Source organism: Hydra vulgaris, chromosome 12, assembly GCF_038396675.1.
Source record: "Hydra vulgaris chromosome 12, alternate assembly HydraT2T_AEP".
Taxonomy (NCBI): domain Eukaryota; kingdom Metazoa; phylum Cnidaria; class Hydrozoa; order Anthoathecata; family Hydridae; genus Hydra; species Hydra vulgaris.
In genome coordinates this window covers 78,746,487-78,766,360 of record NC_088931.1, presented here as the reverse complement: position 1 = coordinate 78,766,360, position 19,874 = coordinate 78,746,487, and the positions used below count along the sequence as shown (strand labels likewise).

The 19,874-nt window shown below is 27.1% G+C and overlaps 1 protein-coding gene across 1 annotated transcript in view; it reads right to left on the bottom strand.

Moving 5' to 3' along the window:
* LOC100201160 (plasma membrane calcium-transporting ATPase 3) overlaps positions 1–19,874 on the bottom strand; it is a 56,533-nt gene that overhangs the window by 24,910 nt on the left and 11,749 nt on the right. The window contains exons 2-3 of the mRNA XM_065814565.1: positions 7,277–8,697; positions 5,329–5,752 (exon numbers count right to left, since the gene is read on the bottom strand). Of these exons, the coding sequence (XP_065670637.1) occupies positions 5,329–5,752; positions 7,277–8,686 (1,834 nt within the window). The 5' untranslated portion in view covers positions 8,687–8,697. The remainder of the gene's footprint in view (positions 1–5,328; positions 5,753–7,276; positions 8,698–19,874) is intronic.

Sequence of the window (19,874 nt, the reverse complement as noted above, 5' to 3'; positions counted from 1 at the left end):
GTTATTTTAACATGTCTTTGAAATATTGCTAATTTTTTGTTCATTTTTAAAGATTATTAAAATATTATAAATAAAAACTTGAATAACATTTTTTGTATGTTTTCTACTAGAGATTTATTGTAGCCTAAGAAAAATTCATTTTTAAAAAGAGAAGTTTATTTTAGCCTAAAAAAAGTTCTTTAACCTAAGAAAAATTTTTTAACCTTTTTTTTTAACTTAAACCTTTAATCTTCTTCTTTAATCTAAGAAAAGTTTATTTTAGCCTATAAAAAATTTATTTTATAAGCTCATTTTAAAATATTTTTTGAATAATTAGTAGTCAATTTCTTAAACAGAAAGAACACAGTACACAGTACACAGTGACATAACTTATTTTGGAGTTAATATATAGTTTAAACACTAGGAAAATAAAACCTCCACTTTGGTGTGATAAAGAAGATCGCGAATTCTTGAAATGTGTCTCACAATGAAATTATTTGGTTTTAATAAAGAAAATAGAGTTATGAGAAAATGTATAACCTATAATAGTTAAAGAGGCATAAAAATAAAATTTTAAAAAATGAAACTAAGTGTTAAGCAGATACAAACTCTTTGAATTTTTTGTATTTTAGTTTTAATTATATCTAAAGTACTCAGAAACCAATATTTAAAAAATCACTGGCTGCGATTTACCAAATAAACAAAATCAGCGTCTGTTGGAATTGCAATATTTAGATGGGGTGACAAAAACAGCATGAAAACTAGTTAATGGAGCTGGCTAACAGAGGAATTTTAACAGTAAAAATTATTGGAGTGGTTAATAAACAGAGCCTAAACGGAAGGATTAGAATACAATTTACTTTCCTCTGTTTTATAACTGGCCATTAAGAGTTTTTTTCTTAATGGTCAAATTCTACGTTAATTTAACGGAGAGATGTGAATACGGCTGTTGAGAAATTTTAACAGACTGACACCTTAAGATTGGATACCTTTTAATACCTCTTTTTCTTCAACCATTTGACCACAAATAAAATATTTTCCCATTCACAAATCCTCCAATACAAATTCACCTTTTGCTATGTTCCACTCATAGTATCCATGGCCATTTTACATGGTTGAAAAGTAGAAAGGTGGATTTCATGATCATAGCAAACATTAAGTTGTTGTGAGAGACAGCAACTAAATGTTTCTTGTGCAAACACTTTCCCCATCCATAGTTAGACCAATGCAATCTCGGTCAATGCAAATCAGGATCAATGCTGAAGATCATTAATTGATGGTTTTGCAACCTCAAGACAGCTTAGGCATAACATTCATTGCCCATTTTGATCACACCATGATTTTGATTGTAAATGTTAAGTCCAAAAATATGGATGTTTATAACTTTAATTTTTTTAAATCTCACCTTAACACTAACAAAGGAAAACTTTCCTCTATTGAACTTTATTAGTGTTATTTCTTCATCACTTTGTCATTCACATATGCTGCTGATCTATAAACTGTTTGATACATTTTTTTGACATTTTTGGGAGCTTCAACCTTGGTGAAACTTTCAATCAGCTTTTGCACCAATAGATTTGCAATGTGGTTGAAATTTGGTTGCAATTGGTTGAAATTTGGTTGCAATTTGGTTGAAAGTCCAAGATTTGATGCTAGCTTGGCAACAATTTCCTAAGTCAATGCAAGTTTCACTTAAAAAACAAGTCAATCATTCTTGAGTGAGATTGAAGTTGCATAGATTTTATCATTTTAATATTTGAATCCTTTCAAATTTGAAAATCATATAGGTTGCAATTGCTATGCCAAATGTTGTAAATTAAAATATACTTCTTTTTTAGTTTATTATAGTACTCTTTTTGTTATTTTTCATTTATTTATTTTTACACTTTTATGTGACAAATCACATTATCAACATTATAAAAAATGAGCAAATATGTTGCATTGCAATTGCAACTTATAAAATTACTGAAAAATATTTAAAATCTTCAAAACTGGTGCTTTCAATTTTTTTATGTATTTCTATTAAAGAAATATGTGAAAATGGATCCTTGTTAGACAATTTATGCTGAGCACTCTCCTTTAATCAAAAAAATTTTTCTCTCATTCAAAAAAAAAGAACTAATTTTGAAGGTTTTCAATATATATCAGTAATTTCAGTTTTAATATTTTTCATATTCATTTCAGATCTCCGAAGATTTCGGGGATCTAAAAGTATAACTTATTACTAGAAAACATTTTAATTCAAAAACAACACACATATTAACATACAAAATTAAAGAATAAAGAAGTCACAGCACAAAACATGCTTTAATACTTTGTATGGACTCCTTAAACTTTAAGAACAATCTCTATTCTTGGTACAATGAGGTTCAAATCCATCCAATGCCTCTGAAAATACAGGGCTTTATGTTCTAGAGTTTAAGATTGAGTGAACTACAAATAAAATTAAATAAAAAAAAGTTACCTCCTCAACTGTAGTGGAGATTTTGAAGATTAAACTCAATTAAAAACAAACCGAAAATGCAGTAAACAATTGATTGTCATATGCAATACTTGCAGGAAAAAATCTCCACTCATAGTGGCACATTTACATATATCTTAGAATAAAAAGAAATGAGTAGTAGATCAATCAGATGCACAACAGTATAGAATAATTGTATAAAATTCGCTACATTTTAAAGGCTACAAAAATAACATTAGTAAGTAACATGGTAAGCAACATAGAGTTTAAAATATGCTAATGATGCTATTTTACTTTGAACAATGTAAATATCAAAGCTGTGTTAAAATTACATTTATTAGCGTTAAGTGTTTTTGTTACACAATAAAATCTCATAACATCGTCTGGTATTTCAGTACTTTAACTGTTGATTTTTAATCAATATTTTAAAATAACATTTGTATCCATTTAATTTTAATTTATCTTTACTAAGAATGTAAGAAAAGATAAATATAGAATTTAATATGTTTAACCATTATTAAACTCTTTTAAAATATTTGGGAGGTGCATTAAACATGGATTTTATTTGCAAATGAGCATTTTTCCGAACAATGTGCTGAACAGTCTTTAACTTTTTTGTACTAAAGTCCTGTTCATGCATGCATGAGTCACTTTATTGCAAGGAACCCAACTTAATTTCTACCGATACAACAACTAATTTGCTTTTTGACAGTAAAATTAGGTCATCAACGAGTAAAAAAAAACCTCTTAGTGTGTTTAAAAATTATATCATTTCAAGGAGAACAGAGTTTGATCAAATTTGTTATCTGCATAAAGCTTTTGAAGATAATACTAGAAGTAAAAAGAAATTTTAATTCTCCATGTATATTAAAAAAATTATTAATGGTGTACAACAAGGCTCTGTTATTGGACCAATTTAGGTTTGAATTTATATCAATGATCTTCCAGATAAATTAAAAAATAGCAAAGCTCTATGCTAATAATTGCAGACTTTTCCAGATAATCCGTAATAACAGTTATAACGATCTAGGTATGACATAAATCAGGATGACATAAATTTCATTTTAAACTGGTGCAATGTCTGGAGTGTGCAACTAAATATAGAAAAATGCAAAAATATGCATGTATTACACAAAATGTAACAAAAATATTTAAAAATATTACATCTCTGATTATCAATTGAGTACTGTAGAATATGAAAACAACCTTGGTGCCAAGTTGATAAATAATCTGAAATATGATTATCATATATCTGCATGTGTTTCTGAAGCAAATATAATCTTAGGTCCAATCAAACACACATTTTCATTTTTAAACACTGGTATGGTTAAATTTTTATATGTTTTTCTAGTACACCCTTATCTTGAATATGTGTCTTTTATTTGGAATTCATTTTTTTTTTAAAAGATTGAAAAAGTACAATATAAAGAAACAAGACTAATAACCAGGATACTCAGAGCTACTTTATGAGGAAGAATTAAAAAGAAGCGATTCTATTACTTTTTTGAAAATTTGTTAGTAATTTCTATCAGGTTAACATGGTATCTTCCTTAAGGAACTTTCAACGATCAACAGGACCAGCTGGAAGTGTCAATGAATATATCCATAATAAAAGATACATTTCCGAAAACAGTAGACACTATTAAAAGATATTGTTTTACCAATTAGGTCGTCCCAATTACATTACCCTTGGGTATAGTAAATCAAAAAGGACTTTAAACTCAAAGCACAGATTTTGAGGAAACAAATTCATGAAATTCTCAATTTTGAGATTAGTGAAGTTAAGATTAATATTCAGTTAAGATTAATATTCAGCAAAAGTCATTTATAAGCAAATAAACTATAAGATTGACAGAAAACAACCAGAATATGCTGGTAATATAATCCAGTATTACAATCCAGAAAATAAGAGCATTTGAAAATAAAAGTATATAAACAATATCACTCACAGGTTTATGATTTTCTTTCAACAGTTCACTCAACTTAATTGTGGTGTATTATCAACAACTCTAGTTGTTATACTTTTTAAAAAGCTACTTAAATGGAATTAGAGAAGAGAACCCTACCAAGCAGACAAAAAAAGTTGAGTAACTTTAAAGTTTTTTGTCATCTGTAATTCTTATTTACTTTTATTATTTTTTGTTTTTATAGAACATCACTATTTTAATGTTTTTGCTTTGAATTTACATTTTATTTACATGTAACCTAGCATTTTCTTGAGTATTTTCTAACAGTTTTAATACCTATATTTTCTATTATATTTCTCTAACGCCAAAGTTTCGTTACTGATTTTCAATTTAGTACTGAACAGCCAAATACTTTTGTTTACTAGTAGTATATAAGTCCAAAACTAGTCACCAAATCTTCTAATATGATACAATTTTAATATTTATATCTTATAAGCTTTTATAAAAATAAGACAAAATTTTTTTAACAAATAATCAAATCCTATCCTTAGAATGCCATTTGTGGACTTTTTAAACAAAGTAGTTATTAGCCTTAATAACAAAGTAGTTATTAGCCTTAAAAACAAAGTAGTTATTAGCCTTAATAAGATTATTTAAACTAAGATTAAAGTATTAAATTTTTGTTGTTGACTTTTCATATTTTTACAAAAATGTGAATCAGCAAAACTTAATGATGATATTTAAAAAATGCCAGTGTATTTTAAGTTCAAATTTTTGAAATTATTTATTGAGATAATTTCAAAAATTTTATTTCTTTTTACCTTATGCTATAAGATAAAAATTATAAAAAAGATATTGGTGATATGGTCTGGGCAATTACATAAGGAATGATCCTAATTTCAATCATAGAAGATATAAGAAAAACATCAAATATGGTTTATTTTTATATACATTTTATATAGCTTCAATTAAAATTCTTACCACCAATGGCAAAATCCCGATATGCAATGCAAATTATTCTCAATCCATTTGAAGCCATGGGTTCAATAACTGATTGGTTTAACTTATCAATATCAGCTTGACATAGAGCTTTTACATTTCCATCTTTATTAATTATTTGTGTACATTTTGCTAAGAGTATTTCAGCTGCTCCTTTTGAAAACAATCGCAAACCACCTCCTGGTTTTTCTATTACTGTTGACATTGATTTGCGATTCGAATTAAAAGTGTATACATGGACAAAATTATTCTCAGGAATTTGGTTACGATATTGTTCATATGTTTTACCAAGCTTCAAAACAAAACCAAGTAAGGCACATTCTGTTTTGTTTCCGATTTGCTCATGAAAACTGTCATCAGCAAAAGATAGTGCCACAGAAGAGGCAGTAGATGAAGTATTAGGTGGCTAAATTTAAAACAACTTGTGAATAAAAATTATGTGTGACACAATGTAAATATAGATGTAAAAATAAAAATGCTACCAAATATATTATTTCATTAATCACTGGGGATAAAACCAGCTATAACAATATTTTTAACTATTGATTGGTGTCACAGGCATAAAATGGGTGGACAGAGGTGACTTTAAAAAAAAAATTTTTTAAACATTTTAGTAGTAAAAAGTAATGAAATCTTACACTCAAGAATACAGAAAATATTAATAAACATGATCAAATTCATTCATTAAATTTTTCAAGCCTGTGATAACTTCATTTACGTTGTTTCCTGATTAGGATGACAAATACAGATTCTTGTTTGTGTCACTTTATGATGATAGTAATGGTTATGTGTTTAGTTGATTCATTCTTGTTAATAAACCACATTTTGGGTTTATTAAAAAGAATGAATCATTTGCATAGTTTACCATTCAAAACCTTAATTAGTAAGCTATGATAGAATACTGTCCATTTTTAACTCCAGTAATCTCACTTCAATAATGACTACATAACAAAAAAAAATACTAAACATAAAAACATCATTGTAATTTTGAAACAGATATAGATAATGCAGTTATGTTTATGTATTTTAAAAGGATACTAGATTAGCTATTTTAAGTCTAGATATTATGTTTCTAGTCTCTTACTGCTTAAAGATTGAACAGTGAAACAGACAAGAAACATACTAAATTTTAAAAATTTAGGGTACAAATTATTAAATACAACTACTTTAAAAATTAGAAAAAAATTTATTTAGTCTATTCTTATTTCTCTGACAGAGCTGATGAAAACTAGGTCAACAGCAATGAGTCAACAGTTTGACTTCTATGTCTTATAAAAAGTTAATTGTTACTAATTTTAATGAACAAAAAAAAGGTTTCAACAAAAGAAAACACTGAAACTATCATTAAAACTTATTAAGACAATAAATCAAGAGACAAAAAAAAACTACAATACTGAATAAATTATTTAGCTTCAAGGAAACAGATTCCTACAAAAAAGTGCTATTGATACTAACCAGACAAGTGGTTATGATAAGCAGTTTGAAATTATGTAAAGAATTATTTCTTGAATAAAATAAAACTTGAAAAAAACTTAAACAACTTTCAACTATTCAAATATTTAATTTCATTAGTGAACTATTAATGTTTGAACTTAATAACTTGATAACTATTTTAAAAATTAAACTTTATAAGTTTGGAATTTATCATTTAATATTTTCATACTTTTTTTATGCAACAATTACTAGCATGTCAGTATAAACGTCTCAGCTTATTTTAACCCTAGCCCCAGTTAAATTATAAAATTAGTCAAGGTTATTAGACAGGGATATCTGCCTTTTTGTGAAAGGATTTTAATGCTTTAAATGCATTAAAATCCTTTCACAAAAAGTTACTATTTATGATTTAAATTCAGCATGAGTTCACATTTCTGTAGAAAATAAAATTGAAAAGCTATACTTCTACAATAAAAAACAAAAATTAAGAAAATACCTTAATCCTTGATTCATAATTACTGTTTAATGAAACACACTGACAAAAGAGATCCAGAAATTCTTCTTTCAATATTTCGTGTTTTGGTATTTGTTTATAGTAAAAACCCTGGATATAACATTCTACAACAGTCATTCGGTTTGTTGTCAGTGTACCTGTTTTATCAGAACAAATTGTTGTAGCTCTTCCCATTGTTTCACATGCATTCAAATGACGGACCAAATTATTATCAACCAACATTTTTTTGACTGAATATGCTAGAGAAATAGTAACAGCAAGCGGCAAACCTTCAGGTATTGCAACTATCATTATGGTTACACCAAGAATAATAAAATGTAAGTAACTCATTAAATGGTTGTTACTCCAGTGTTCTTTTTTCTCATAATAGGTTTCGATACAAAAATGCAATATAAGAACACAGACTGTAACTATAGCAGCACAAATTCCGACCCAGCCTACCATAATAGTCAATTTTGCTAACTTATTTTGTAAAATAGACTTATCTTTTTCTCTATTATCTTTTTTCTGTTTATTATAATCTTTTTTACTCAATTGTTTTTCACTAGATTCCTGTTCTTTGGTAGCTCCTAGCAGAAGCATAATGCTACCTGATTTAGAGTTTACACCAACTGCAGTAATAATATACTTTCCAGTACCTTCCATGAGCCGTGTACCAGATAATAATGCTGGATTTTTTACACTTTTAGAAACCATTTGTGACTCACCTGTCAAAGAACTTTCATCAACTTTTAGATCATTTCCTTCCAACAAAATACCATCAGCAGGAACTATATCTCCATTATTTACTAAACATACATCTCCTACTAATAATTCTGAAAGTGAAAGCTTTACAACATTACCATCTCGAACAACACTAACAACATGTTCATTGTTTATCTTTTTATGTAGCTGCATAAACTGTTTTTCTTTCTGCCAATTATTTAATGCAGTTACAATTGTAACTATAGCAACAGCAAATAAAATTGCAAATCCTTCGATACATTCTTCCCTTAAATCTTTTATCGCAAAACTTATTATAAGGGAAATTAAAGCACAAAAAATCAAAATCTGTAAAACTTTGTCACTTAGTGCTTCCCATATATGTTTATATATAGACTTAAGTGGTTTTTGTTCAATTATATTTTTTCCAAACATTTTTTTACGTGTATTTAACTCTTCAGAGTTACTTATAATTCCATTAGTAGTAGAACTTTTTAAAGCTTTAACTAGGCCAAAATTGTCATTAAATCTTTCTCTAATGGCATCAAATACATCATTTTTGTTCATAAGATCCACCAATTCTTTACAGGTCACCTGATAATCAATTGATTCTTGAATGCTAACTTTATCATCATCATTATCGTTATCATCAATTCCATTTATTAAAGAAGTAAGTTCTTCATTAGCCATTTATTAAAAAACTAAAAATAGTATTCTAAATTTAATTCATTTCTTTTAAAACATAACTAAAAATATTAAAAAAACACATTAAAAAAATAATACAAACAAAAAATCAATTTAACAAAAAACATTCTTTTATAATATGAACAAGTAGATGATTATAAAAAAAAATGTAGTTTGTAAATGAAAATAATAGTTTAAAAAAAGTTTTTGTATGTTAACAATAAAAATACCTTTGTTGTAAATAATCTAAAAAAATGTGGAAAGCCAATTCCATAAATTTTATTATAATCCACTCACTACAAAGTAGATGTTTGAGAAAAGTATCACTTTTCTCTTGCCTTACAGTATAATTTACTGTAAACAAATTTTAAAAAAGAGAGTGATCTGTCAAAAATTATGGTCAATTACTATAAATTTTATTAGATCACTCAAACAAATTCTACATAAAATTTTTATTATTATCAAGGTAAAGGTCAGGCTTATACAAATGTTTTCTAGGTTATACTGATACTAAGTTAATGCTAAATGAAAATAGTGTTATGGGATTATTATTTAAAAGCCATTGTTAAAAGTCAATAAATAACACAATATATTTTGGCATATTTAACAGGGTATTTTAGAAGAAGACAAATTATTTAGAGCAAATAATAACAAACAATATTATAAATTACTTATGTTAATCTTCAGCTATTAAAAAAAAAAGACAACACTTTTGTACATTGTTTAAAATAATTGTAAAAGAAATGAGTAATATTTTAGTGGCAGAGTACTTATTTACTTTATTATACAAGGTCAACATTTTAGAGGTATAATAGTTCTTTACAAGCTCTACCAAGTGGTCTTGTCTATCATCTTTGTGTTTTAAAGTTATAAAAAGAAATTAACAACTATTTGATTTAAATGTTTACATTTGAAAAATTTGTATTTGCATAAAAAAATAAAGAAAACATAAAACAACAATACCAAAAAACAAGTTTTGTACATAAAACCTTTTCTGAGGTTGGCAAAGTTACAGAAAAGTTAATTAGACAACTACAAAACAAATGGATATTAAAAAATTGGAAAATTAACAAAAAGCAACAAAATTAGTACCACAATAAAAATAAAACAACAAATTAAATTGAATAATCTCAATTAGAACCATCTAATTGCTAAAACGAAAATGTAATATATGTGGTGTTAAACATTGAGTCACAAGAGTAATTACTAAAAATTCATATAGATTAAACTATTTTTATTTTTTTACATAAGTCTATTATCAAAAATGTTATTGAGTTTAAAAAAAAAAGATATAAAATCTCTCATTTTATATATAAAAAATCAAATCAAATTTTTTTACAGGATGAAGGCCCAAATCGATAAAAATATATATCATACTTCAAAGCAAAACTAAACCATAAGTCACATAGGTTCTGGAAACCTTTGACAGAGGGTGCACATAAGATAATATCATAAGGACTTAAAGAGCATCTTATGGGAGTTGTGTTAAGCTGAACACTAAGATTTTTAATACATATCTAAATAGCAGGGAAGATAGAACACCATCTTGTCATACTTCATTACCAATAGTAAATGTATTGGATAGTAAGCCAGCCCAAGAAATTTGAGCTGTTTGACCAATATACCAGACAATGAATAAGCATAAAGTCACATTACAGACAATTTCAGAGAGTTTCATAAACAATGTGTCAAAGCAAACTCTATCAAAAGCCTTATTGATACTTTTGCGTAAATTGCTCCCATTAACCATTTTAGAAAAGTATGGGCAAGAGCTAAAGCTTTCGTTTCCCGCTGAGGCCTGTTTATATATGTGCATTATATATATATCTATATATATATATATATATATATATATATATATATATATATATATATATATATATATATATATATATATATATATATATATATATATATATATATATATATATATATATATATATATATATATATATATATATATATATATATATATATATATATATGTATATATATATCAGGGATGCGGAGTCCCAAAAAGACTCCAGCTTTATATCTCTACTTTTTCCAAGTCTGTAGTGTCCAGAAGCTCTAAACATGTTTGTTGACTTATTATCTGCTATAATAAAAAAATTCATAAGATTTAATGACTTGAAACTTAATGTTTTTAGGCCCGGAGTCCTGGAGTCTTGGAGTCCTTGCCGCTATTATACCTAAGGACTTCGGGCTTAAAAAACGATTGTTCCAATAACCTAAAAGTCTTAATTTTTTTTCTATTAGTAGTACATAAAATTATTTATATTTTCAGAGCTCCTGGATACCAAAAACTAGAATATATATATATATATATATATATATATATATATATATATATATATATATATATATATATATATATATACATATATATATACATACATACATATATATATATATAAAAGAAACCAGTCTATATTACAAAAAGAATGTTCAAAAAATGAAGCAATAATATATAAGTATAAAAACTTATCATTTAGTTGTTAGTAAGGTGAAAAAAAAATTGTACTATATTTATATAATTACAATAGGTGATTAATTAATATACCTTTCAAAAAATAATTAATCTAAATTAACTTGTTTTTTAACTTTGCTTTTTCATATGGTGAAATTGTTTTAATAATTTAATTTTTTATTGAACAATTTTTTTCAATAAGTTATCTTACTGATCTTGAATTGTATTATTAATTTCCTTATTATATTTAGTTAATTTGATTAACATTCTTATTGTCACTATAACATCACTATAATTATTGTTAATATCATTAATATTTTTATATATTATTACATTTATTACTATTTACTAATACTATTATTAAAAACATTAGCGTTGTTATTTTGATTATTGATGTTGATATTGTTGTTGTTATTTTTATTGCTATTATTATTCAATAATCTATTGACTGTAATAATAATAACATTACAAAAATTTAATAAAAGTTTTATTAACACACTGTTGTTATTTCATTTTAATTATTTGATTTAATTATTTAATATTATGCCAAATTAATAATATTTTTTTCAGATTATATTTTAATAAATTTGCTGGTAATATTAGCAATTTTCAATGATATTAAAATTACAAAAAAACTAAACAAGAGTTAATATTAGATAAGTTAATAACAATTAAATTAATAAACTCTTGTTTAGTTTCTATTGTTATTATGTTATATTATTGTGAATTGCATAATTTACAATTATATAATTTGGCATATTTTATAATCGTAAAAATATTAGAACAACAAGTCCATGTTAAATTTTTAACTTTTTAATTTGAATATTAGAAAATTATGTTTATAAAAAAATCATTAGCAAGCACATATGTACTTACTAATGATTTTTTAAATCATTAGTAATTTTTCTAATATTCAAATTAAAAAACTGAAAAATTAAAATAGACTTGTTGTTCTATTATTTTCACGATGATTAAATATTATATAATTGTAAATTATGCAATTCAATTTTTTTAGTTTTATGTTTAGCGTAAGACCAATCACCGTTTATTTTTATTTAAAAAAAGCAACTAAACTGTACATATAAACAACTTTATATAAAGAATATAAAACAAATTAAAAATTTTGTTTAAACTGATACTCGAAATCAAACTGAAGTTTTTTTTAGGCATTGTTCGCTGTTATTTTTCTAATAAAAATAAAGTAAGAATATTGGTCTTATGTCAAACATAAAACTAATTATCTAGTTTTTTAAAAAAGTACACAAAAAACTAATACTGCGAATATCATTTTAATTATGTATAAAATTAATCGTTTAAAAATTCATTAGTAAAATAGTTTTGCTTTATTTTACTAGTTTTTTCGACTGCTAGGTCACCATTTTGAATCGCATAATTTTTAATTCTATAACTTCAATAGTTTGTGGTTGTCATAGTATTAAACTCAATACGATGACTGTGGTTCACTTAAGAATGTATCATTACAATATAATTGTCATATTATACATACTGTGCACTATGAAGCAAAAAGCTCAAAAAGTGACCATAAGTGGAATTTTTTTAATACACCATTTTCATTTTTTTTTTTTACAACTTATTAGAAAAAATATCAAATGATAAGAAAAATATATACTTTGGTTCTCTCATGTCCACTATCATAGTCAGAGAAGCATTTTTTTCTACGTAGTAGAAGGTAAAAAAAGTTCGCTAAAATTCGTGAACTTTTTATACTTTTCTAATTTTTTTTTTTTTTACTCATTTAGATGATTTTTTTATTTTTTTTTATCATGAAGCTTTATTTAGGCGTTCTTTTATCTTTTTCAAAAGTAAAAAACTTAAAATATTGAATATAGCTTTTGCCAAATGAGTAATTAAAAAATTAGGTGAAAATATAAATTTTCCGACAAATTTTGTTTTTGAAAATAATATATCTCAAAAGTTCCGCAGAGTTCCACCCTGAAATGACTTTTTATTCTAGTGGATGTTATCATGGATAACTAAAAAAAAAATCAGCTACCCCAAATTGCCCAAAATGGATTTACGGGCATAAGTATAAAAAATAATAATCTGTGTAAAATATTTTTCCTCCCACGATGAGGGGGTTGTAAACTGTGCGTGGTCATTACTTCTGAACGCCAAAAGATTTTTTTATGAAATTTGAATTCCATGGATAAAATTAAATTTTATTTTAAGTTTTGAAAACAATTATGTTTAAAATACTGTTCCCCCTCTCAAAGGGTTGGAGGGGGCCGTTATTTGGGTTCTTCATGTTCCCAAGCTCCAATAACCGTAATACTTTGTAACACATCCTCATTTGACAATAGTATTAAAATAAAAAAGTGGTTTATAACTAAAGTGGATAATTGTTGTTAATGTGTTTGTCCGCGTACATTCTTGATAAAGTGTGCACACTTTATCAAGAATGTTTATCTATATCTATAACTCAAATCGAATTTAGTAAATATCAAAAATCTATAGATGAATGCAAAAAACAATAGATGGGACATTTTACATTGAAAAAAAACTACAGATAAGAAAATTAATGTTTTTATAAATGTTGTTTAATTTTACTTGAAAAAGATTTGAATAAATAAACTTATATATTCAAACTTTTAAATTCTTTATTTTTCTTAATTTTTTTTCTTCTTTCTTCAAAAACTTATTATCCTCTTTAAACTTAAATTTGAAGAATTGCGTTCATCAAAACAATTTAATCAACATGTCGGAGAAAATGAATTCAAGATCAAAATCAAGAGTTGAATTTAAGACAAAATTTTCAATGAGAAAACATCTGACGTGTCCACTGACGTGTTTAAATGATGTAAGGCAGCACAAATAAAGATAATCCTAACTCTAATGCTGGCAGATTTGCAATTATTTTGACTTGTATTATATTTACAACCTTTGATAAATGCTTAAGATTTATATTTACATAAAACTACATAAAACCGTTGATAAATACTTAAGATACTTATATTTACAACATTTGATAAATACTCGAGAATAGTCTTAAAATATCGTAGAGCCGAGTTCAGTTTTAAAACAAGCAAAGACAAAGTTTTGATTGATTACTATATACGAGGTTATATATGATATTGTAGGCAAATGGTGCATGTGACTTCTTATACTTAGGTCATTAGAGAAGTTCAGTAGTTCATACAGCTGAGAATATTGAACGTGTGCAAGCCATTGTTGAAGAAAATCCGCATGCAACAAATGATATAATTGAAGCCTTGACATCGATTAATCGTTTTACAATCAACGAAATCATTCACGACGCACTTAAAAAAAGAAAATCAACATCACATTGGATACCCCACGAGTTAACCAATCAAAATCGCAAGAATAGAGCTGAGGCATGTAAGGAAAATTTAGCTCTTTTCAGAAACGGCCCATGTGACATTATTACAGGGGATGAGTTGTGGTTTTATTTGAGATAAGTTGGACACAAATCGGCTAACGCTAGTTGGGTCGGTGAAGGTGAAAGTCCAAGAACAATAGTAAGATGTGACAGTGTTCAGCTAGGAACACATGGAACAGTAGTTCCCTACCCGCCATACTCACCAGACTTAGCTCCATCCGATTATTGGCTATTCGACCTGATAAAAAAGTCTTGATGACAATACTGACGTCGAAAGTCAAAAAACTCGCACAGCGAAGCTATTTAAAAGTATACACGGCGATTTTTTTTGCCTTAAAAACTCCTAAGCCTTTATTTAAAGAAGTTTTTTTTTTCATCTGCGGCATGGTAAGAGCAAGACGTGTTTATCATAAAAATTTACAATATGGAAGTTACAATGATAAATGTTGAAAAACTAATAACCACCAAACTGGAAGAACAAAAAATAAGTATTCTTTGTGAAACTATCAACCTTTTAAAAAGACAGGAAAAGATATTTAGCGATATTGTGGCTGGATAGCTCAGTTGGTTAGAGCGTTAAACGGAAAGTTAAGACCCGGACTGTTGCACGATACGGGTTCAAATCCTGCCACCGCCAACTCAGGGCTTGAGTAGTACTTCTGTAGGCAAAAATGTTGGTCAATAACGGACGCTACTTTTGTATTAGTCTTAATGACTATTTGTGGCTGTTCCTATGCTAAGCCAACAATATCTTCGGATAAAAACATTGTATAGAAAAATATAGCATGAAAAATTCAAATAAAAAAAATAAAAATAATAAAAAAAAATAAGTGCTTATCTAGAAATAATAACAGATCGGCTTGACAAACTTGAAAACGAGTTCAATAAAAGCAAATTGAAGGTTATAATAATTGAAAAAGACATTAATGATATAAAGAAAAGTATCAACTTTCAGGAAGAAAATTTCTTTAAAAAAATTTCGGAGACTAACAGTCTGATGGCCATGGAAATTAACAATTTAAAAAAAAATATATTGACCTTGAAAATCGTTCACGCCGTAAAAACCTAAGGATTAATGGCTTAACTGAGCTGCCCATGGAATCTTGGAATGACTGTGCAAAGAAAGTTAAAGATCTATTTAGAAACAAACGGGGAATCTCTGAAGACGTAATCATTGAAAGAGCTCACCGCATTGGGAAAACTAATGAAGATAAATCTCCAAGAACTATAATTATTAAACTACTAGACTTTCAAAATAAAAATAAAACGCTATCTAAAAAACTCAAAGGAACCGAAATATTCATTAATGAAGACTATGCGAACAAAACGATGGAAATAAGAAAAAAGCTTTGGGAAGATGTTAAAAGATTTCGAAAGGAAGGTAAATTTGATATTATCAAATATGATAAAATATTCGTCAGAGATTTTCGTAAATAATTTTAATTTTAACTAAGTCGAGATATGTGAAATAGTTCTGTACATTTTTCCATGCTTTCTCTCTCTCTCTCTCTCTCTCTCTCTCTCTCTCTCTCTCTCTCTCTCTCTCTCTCTCTCTCTCTCTCTCTCTCTCTATATATATATATATATATATATATATATATATATATATATATATATATATATATATATATATATATATATATATATATATATATATATATATATATATATATATATATATATATATATATATATATATATATATTTATATATATATATATATATATATATATATATATATATATATATATATATATATATATATATATATATATATATATATATATATATATATATATATATATATATATATATATATATATATATATATATATATATATATATATATATATATGTTTGTGTGCCACAAAATTTGAAATCAATTTTTGAAAGCTTTTTTCTCAACCAATTTTGCTCAAATTTTGCACACTTAATCATTTTCGATGACAATACAAGGAAATGGAAAAATTTGACCAAAAAAAGTTAATTAAGTTAACAAAAATTTAATTTGTATTTCCCCATACATTTTATTTATTTGATATGAATTGCGTATTACGTCACAAAAATCATTGATTTGCAAATTATTTGCAGTTTCGAAGACATTATAGCGCAGCGATTCAAAACCTTTTGTTTTAAGTTATTAAGTAATAAGTCTTAAGTTATTAAGTTAAAAACCTATTGTTTTAAGTTATTAAGTTAATAAGTCTTAAGTTATTAAGTTAAAAAAGAAAAATTTAGTAAAAACAGTAATTTTTAAATTTAAAAAAAAAAAACAGTAATTTTTCCTTCTACAAAAGATAACAAAAAAAGAATTTCTAGGCCCAATAGAATTCTGCTTGCATAAAGACAATAAAACAAACAAAAGGGGAGGAGGGATCGCAACGTATATCCAAGATCATCATGTGTTTAAAGTAAGACAAGACCTCTCCATCTCTGACACTGATAGCGAAGTCTTTACTATTGAGATAACGGGTAATAAATCAAAAAGTATTATAATTTCCACTTGCTATAGACCTCCAGAAGGTGATATAACTAAATTTTCAAATTTTTTTAATGAAATCTTTCTTAAAATAAATGAACAGGGGAAAAAAATATTTTCTTTTTAAGGGATTTAAATATTAACAGTCTAAACCAGGGACGTGGTGGCCCAGTACGAGGGTACAAGGACTTGTACTATGCCCTTAATCTGGCTCAGGAAACTGGGCCCCCAATCCTCAAACAGAAAAAATTTATTTCAGTTCTATAAGTTTCTATCAGGGCATTTTTTACAACATTCAATTTAACTTGCTTTCACGTCGGTTTGTTTGTTTGTTTGCTTGTTCGTTTATTTGGTGTCCTCTCAAAACAAATAGTAGGTCAGCGGTAATAATAAAAGAAAGACCCTAAACTTTAGTTTAGCGTAAATAAAAGAAATCGTTAAAGAAAAGTAATTAAAAGTAACGTTTTAATACTTTACTTATAAATAGTAATTAAAAATAATAATTAATGTTTCTAAAGTAAATAAATAAAAAAAATATCTTATAAACGAAGAAATATAAAGAAGAAAGCTAAATATAAAAAAGAATCTGGAAACTGAATATGATCGATTGTCTTGCTCGAGAAAGAGAACGGAAATTTCGAGCAATGAATCAGCTGAACAACGAACATCTAGGCTAAAAAAAAGAAGAGAACGATATGTATGGCGGCTAAAACAAAAGAAGGTAGAGGCAGATGTATTGTTAAACTAAAAGAATACCGAAAACAACCATTTTAGTGAGGAACGATTAAACAATGTCTCCTCTTTATCTGAAATTAACCATCCCATCAATAAAAAAAGAGAAAATTGTTATTGAAAAGTTCAAAACAATAAATATATAAAGTCCATGAATTCATTTGCTTTACATTGATAAATATGCAGCGGACGACCAATAAAGATTATTCAGTGGCCCTACCAATGAAGATTATTTAGAAGTAACCAGATAGTTACTTCTAAATGATCTTCAAGGTAACGTTGTAAATGTCACTGAAAATGATCCAGCAAAATTTTTAGAGCTGAAAAATGCATAGACGATTGATAAAAAGCAATTTAATGTATTAGGGCCAAATCAGCCAACAAAACATTCAAGGTTATCTAAGTATCGCACTGAATCAGTTAAAATTAATGACATTGAAGTTGTGCAGAAAAAGTCATGGCTAACTTACTCTCTACTATTGCTTGTTTAAGCTTTGGATCAAGAGAGGACAGAATTTTTTTACGTGATGGGTTTGATAATTGGTCAAACTTACGTCACATCATAACAAAGCATTGCACCCAGAAAAACTATCAAAATGCTGCTGAAGCTATGGTCCATGCATTATCAGACTCCACAATTGATAAAATATTAAATATTGAAACCACGAGACATCTGAACAAGAAACGTAAAGAAGCGGAGAAACTACATCAATACCTAATACGAGTTATTGATGCTATTTGGTATTTGATCGCAGAGAGTATTTCTTTACGTAGAAATGAGGAATCCAATATTTATAATGACTCTGAAAAAAGTGAAATCTTTCAATGTGGCGCGGTTAAATTTCTTAAGTTTTTAAATTTACTCAGTCAGTATGATGAGGTGCTGAATGAAAAACTTTCAAATGTTCACAGTACTCAAAAACAATCTGCTGGAAGGGTTGCTAGAATTACGCCTCTTTCTAATATACACAAAACAAGCTAATTCATGCTATGACACAGATAGTCAAGAAGGGTATTTCAGAAGAGGTAAATAATTCAGTATTCTTTTCAACATCAGCTGATGGCAACAATGGTATTACACTATACAAGCAAACTTCTATTGTATTACGTTATGTTACGCTTGCTGCAGAAGAGGAACGTTTTAAAGGAACATCTGATTTCAATGGTTGAAACTGGAACAACAACTGGTCAAGGAAAAAAAGAAAAAATCAAAGATGAAATCAAATCAGTTAACGTAGATATTTAAAACTGTATAGGTATGTGTTTTGATGGTACAAGTAATATGCAAGGAATAAACAAAGGAGTTGTAACACATTTGAAGCAGTATTCTTTCATGGCAACAAATATTTATTGTGGATCTCATGGAACAAATCTGGTTATGAAAGTTTGTGCAAAATCTTCTGTTGTTTCTGTTCACTTTTTTGGAACAGAAAACAAGCCTGGTAATGTGCAGAAACTAAAGACTTTCTATACGGAAGCTCAAGGAAACGAAATAATATTTTTGAGAAGTGCAAATCTCTTCTTGAGGATGTGAATCAATCTATTGAACTGGCTGCTACCCAAAGGGTTCGTTTCAGTGCCTTACAAAAAATACTACCGACCAACTGCTGACACTATACCAGGCAGTAATCGATTGCCTCAAACAAATTTCAAATGACATGGAACTTAAAATGTATATTCGAAGTGAAGCACAAGGTCTTTTATCCCAATTTCAGTCATACGAAACAATTGTGACTTTATGTCTCTTCAAAGAAATTTTTACTATCTTGGGTCCCCTAAATAAAATTCTTCAAGAAACACTTGATTTTTTGTTTGCTATAATGTTTGTCGATGTATCACTGGAAAAGCTTCAAGTATCAAGAGACAGTGCTGACCAAAATGCTATTATATCTACTGTTAAAGTTGCAACTGAAGCTCAGCTTGAACAGCAAATATTTGATGAGAATAGGACTGGCAGAAAGAAACGACTGGACTTCGATGAAACAGAAGTTGAGCGACTTACTCAGGCTAAAGATCGGTGGTTGGCAGAAGTGTTTTATACTCTAGTGGATTCAGCACCTGCAATTCTTGTTGACAAATTTTCTTTACAGCTGAAATTTTTAGAAAGCATAGTTATCTTTTATTGAAGAATATGAGTGAAGATATTAGTCATAAT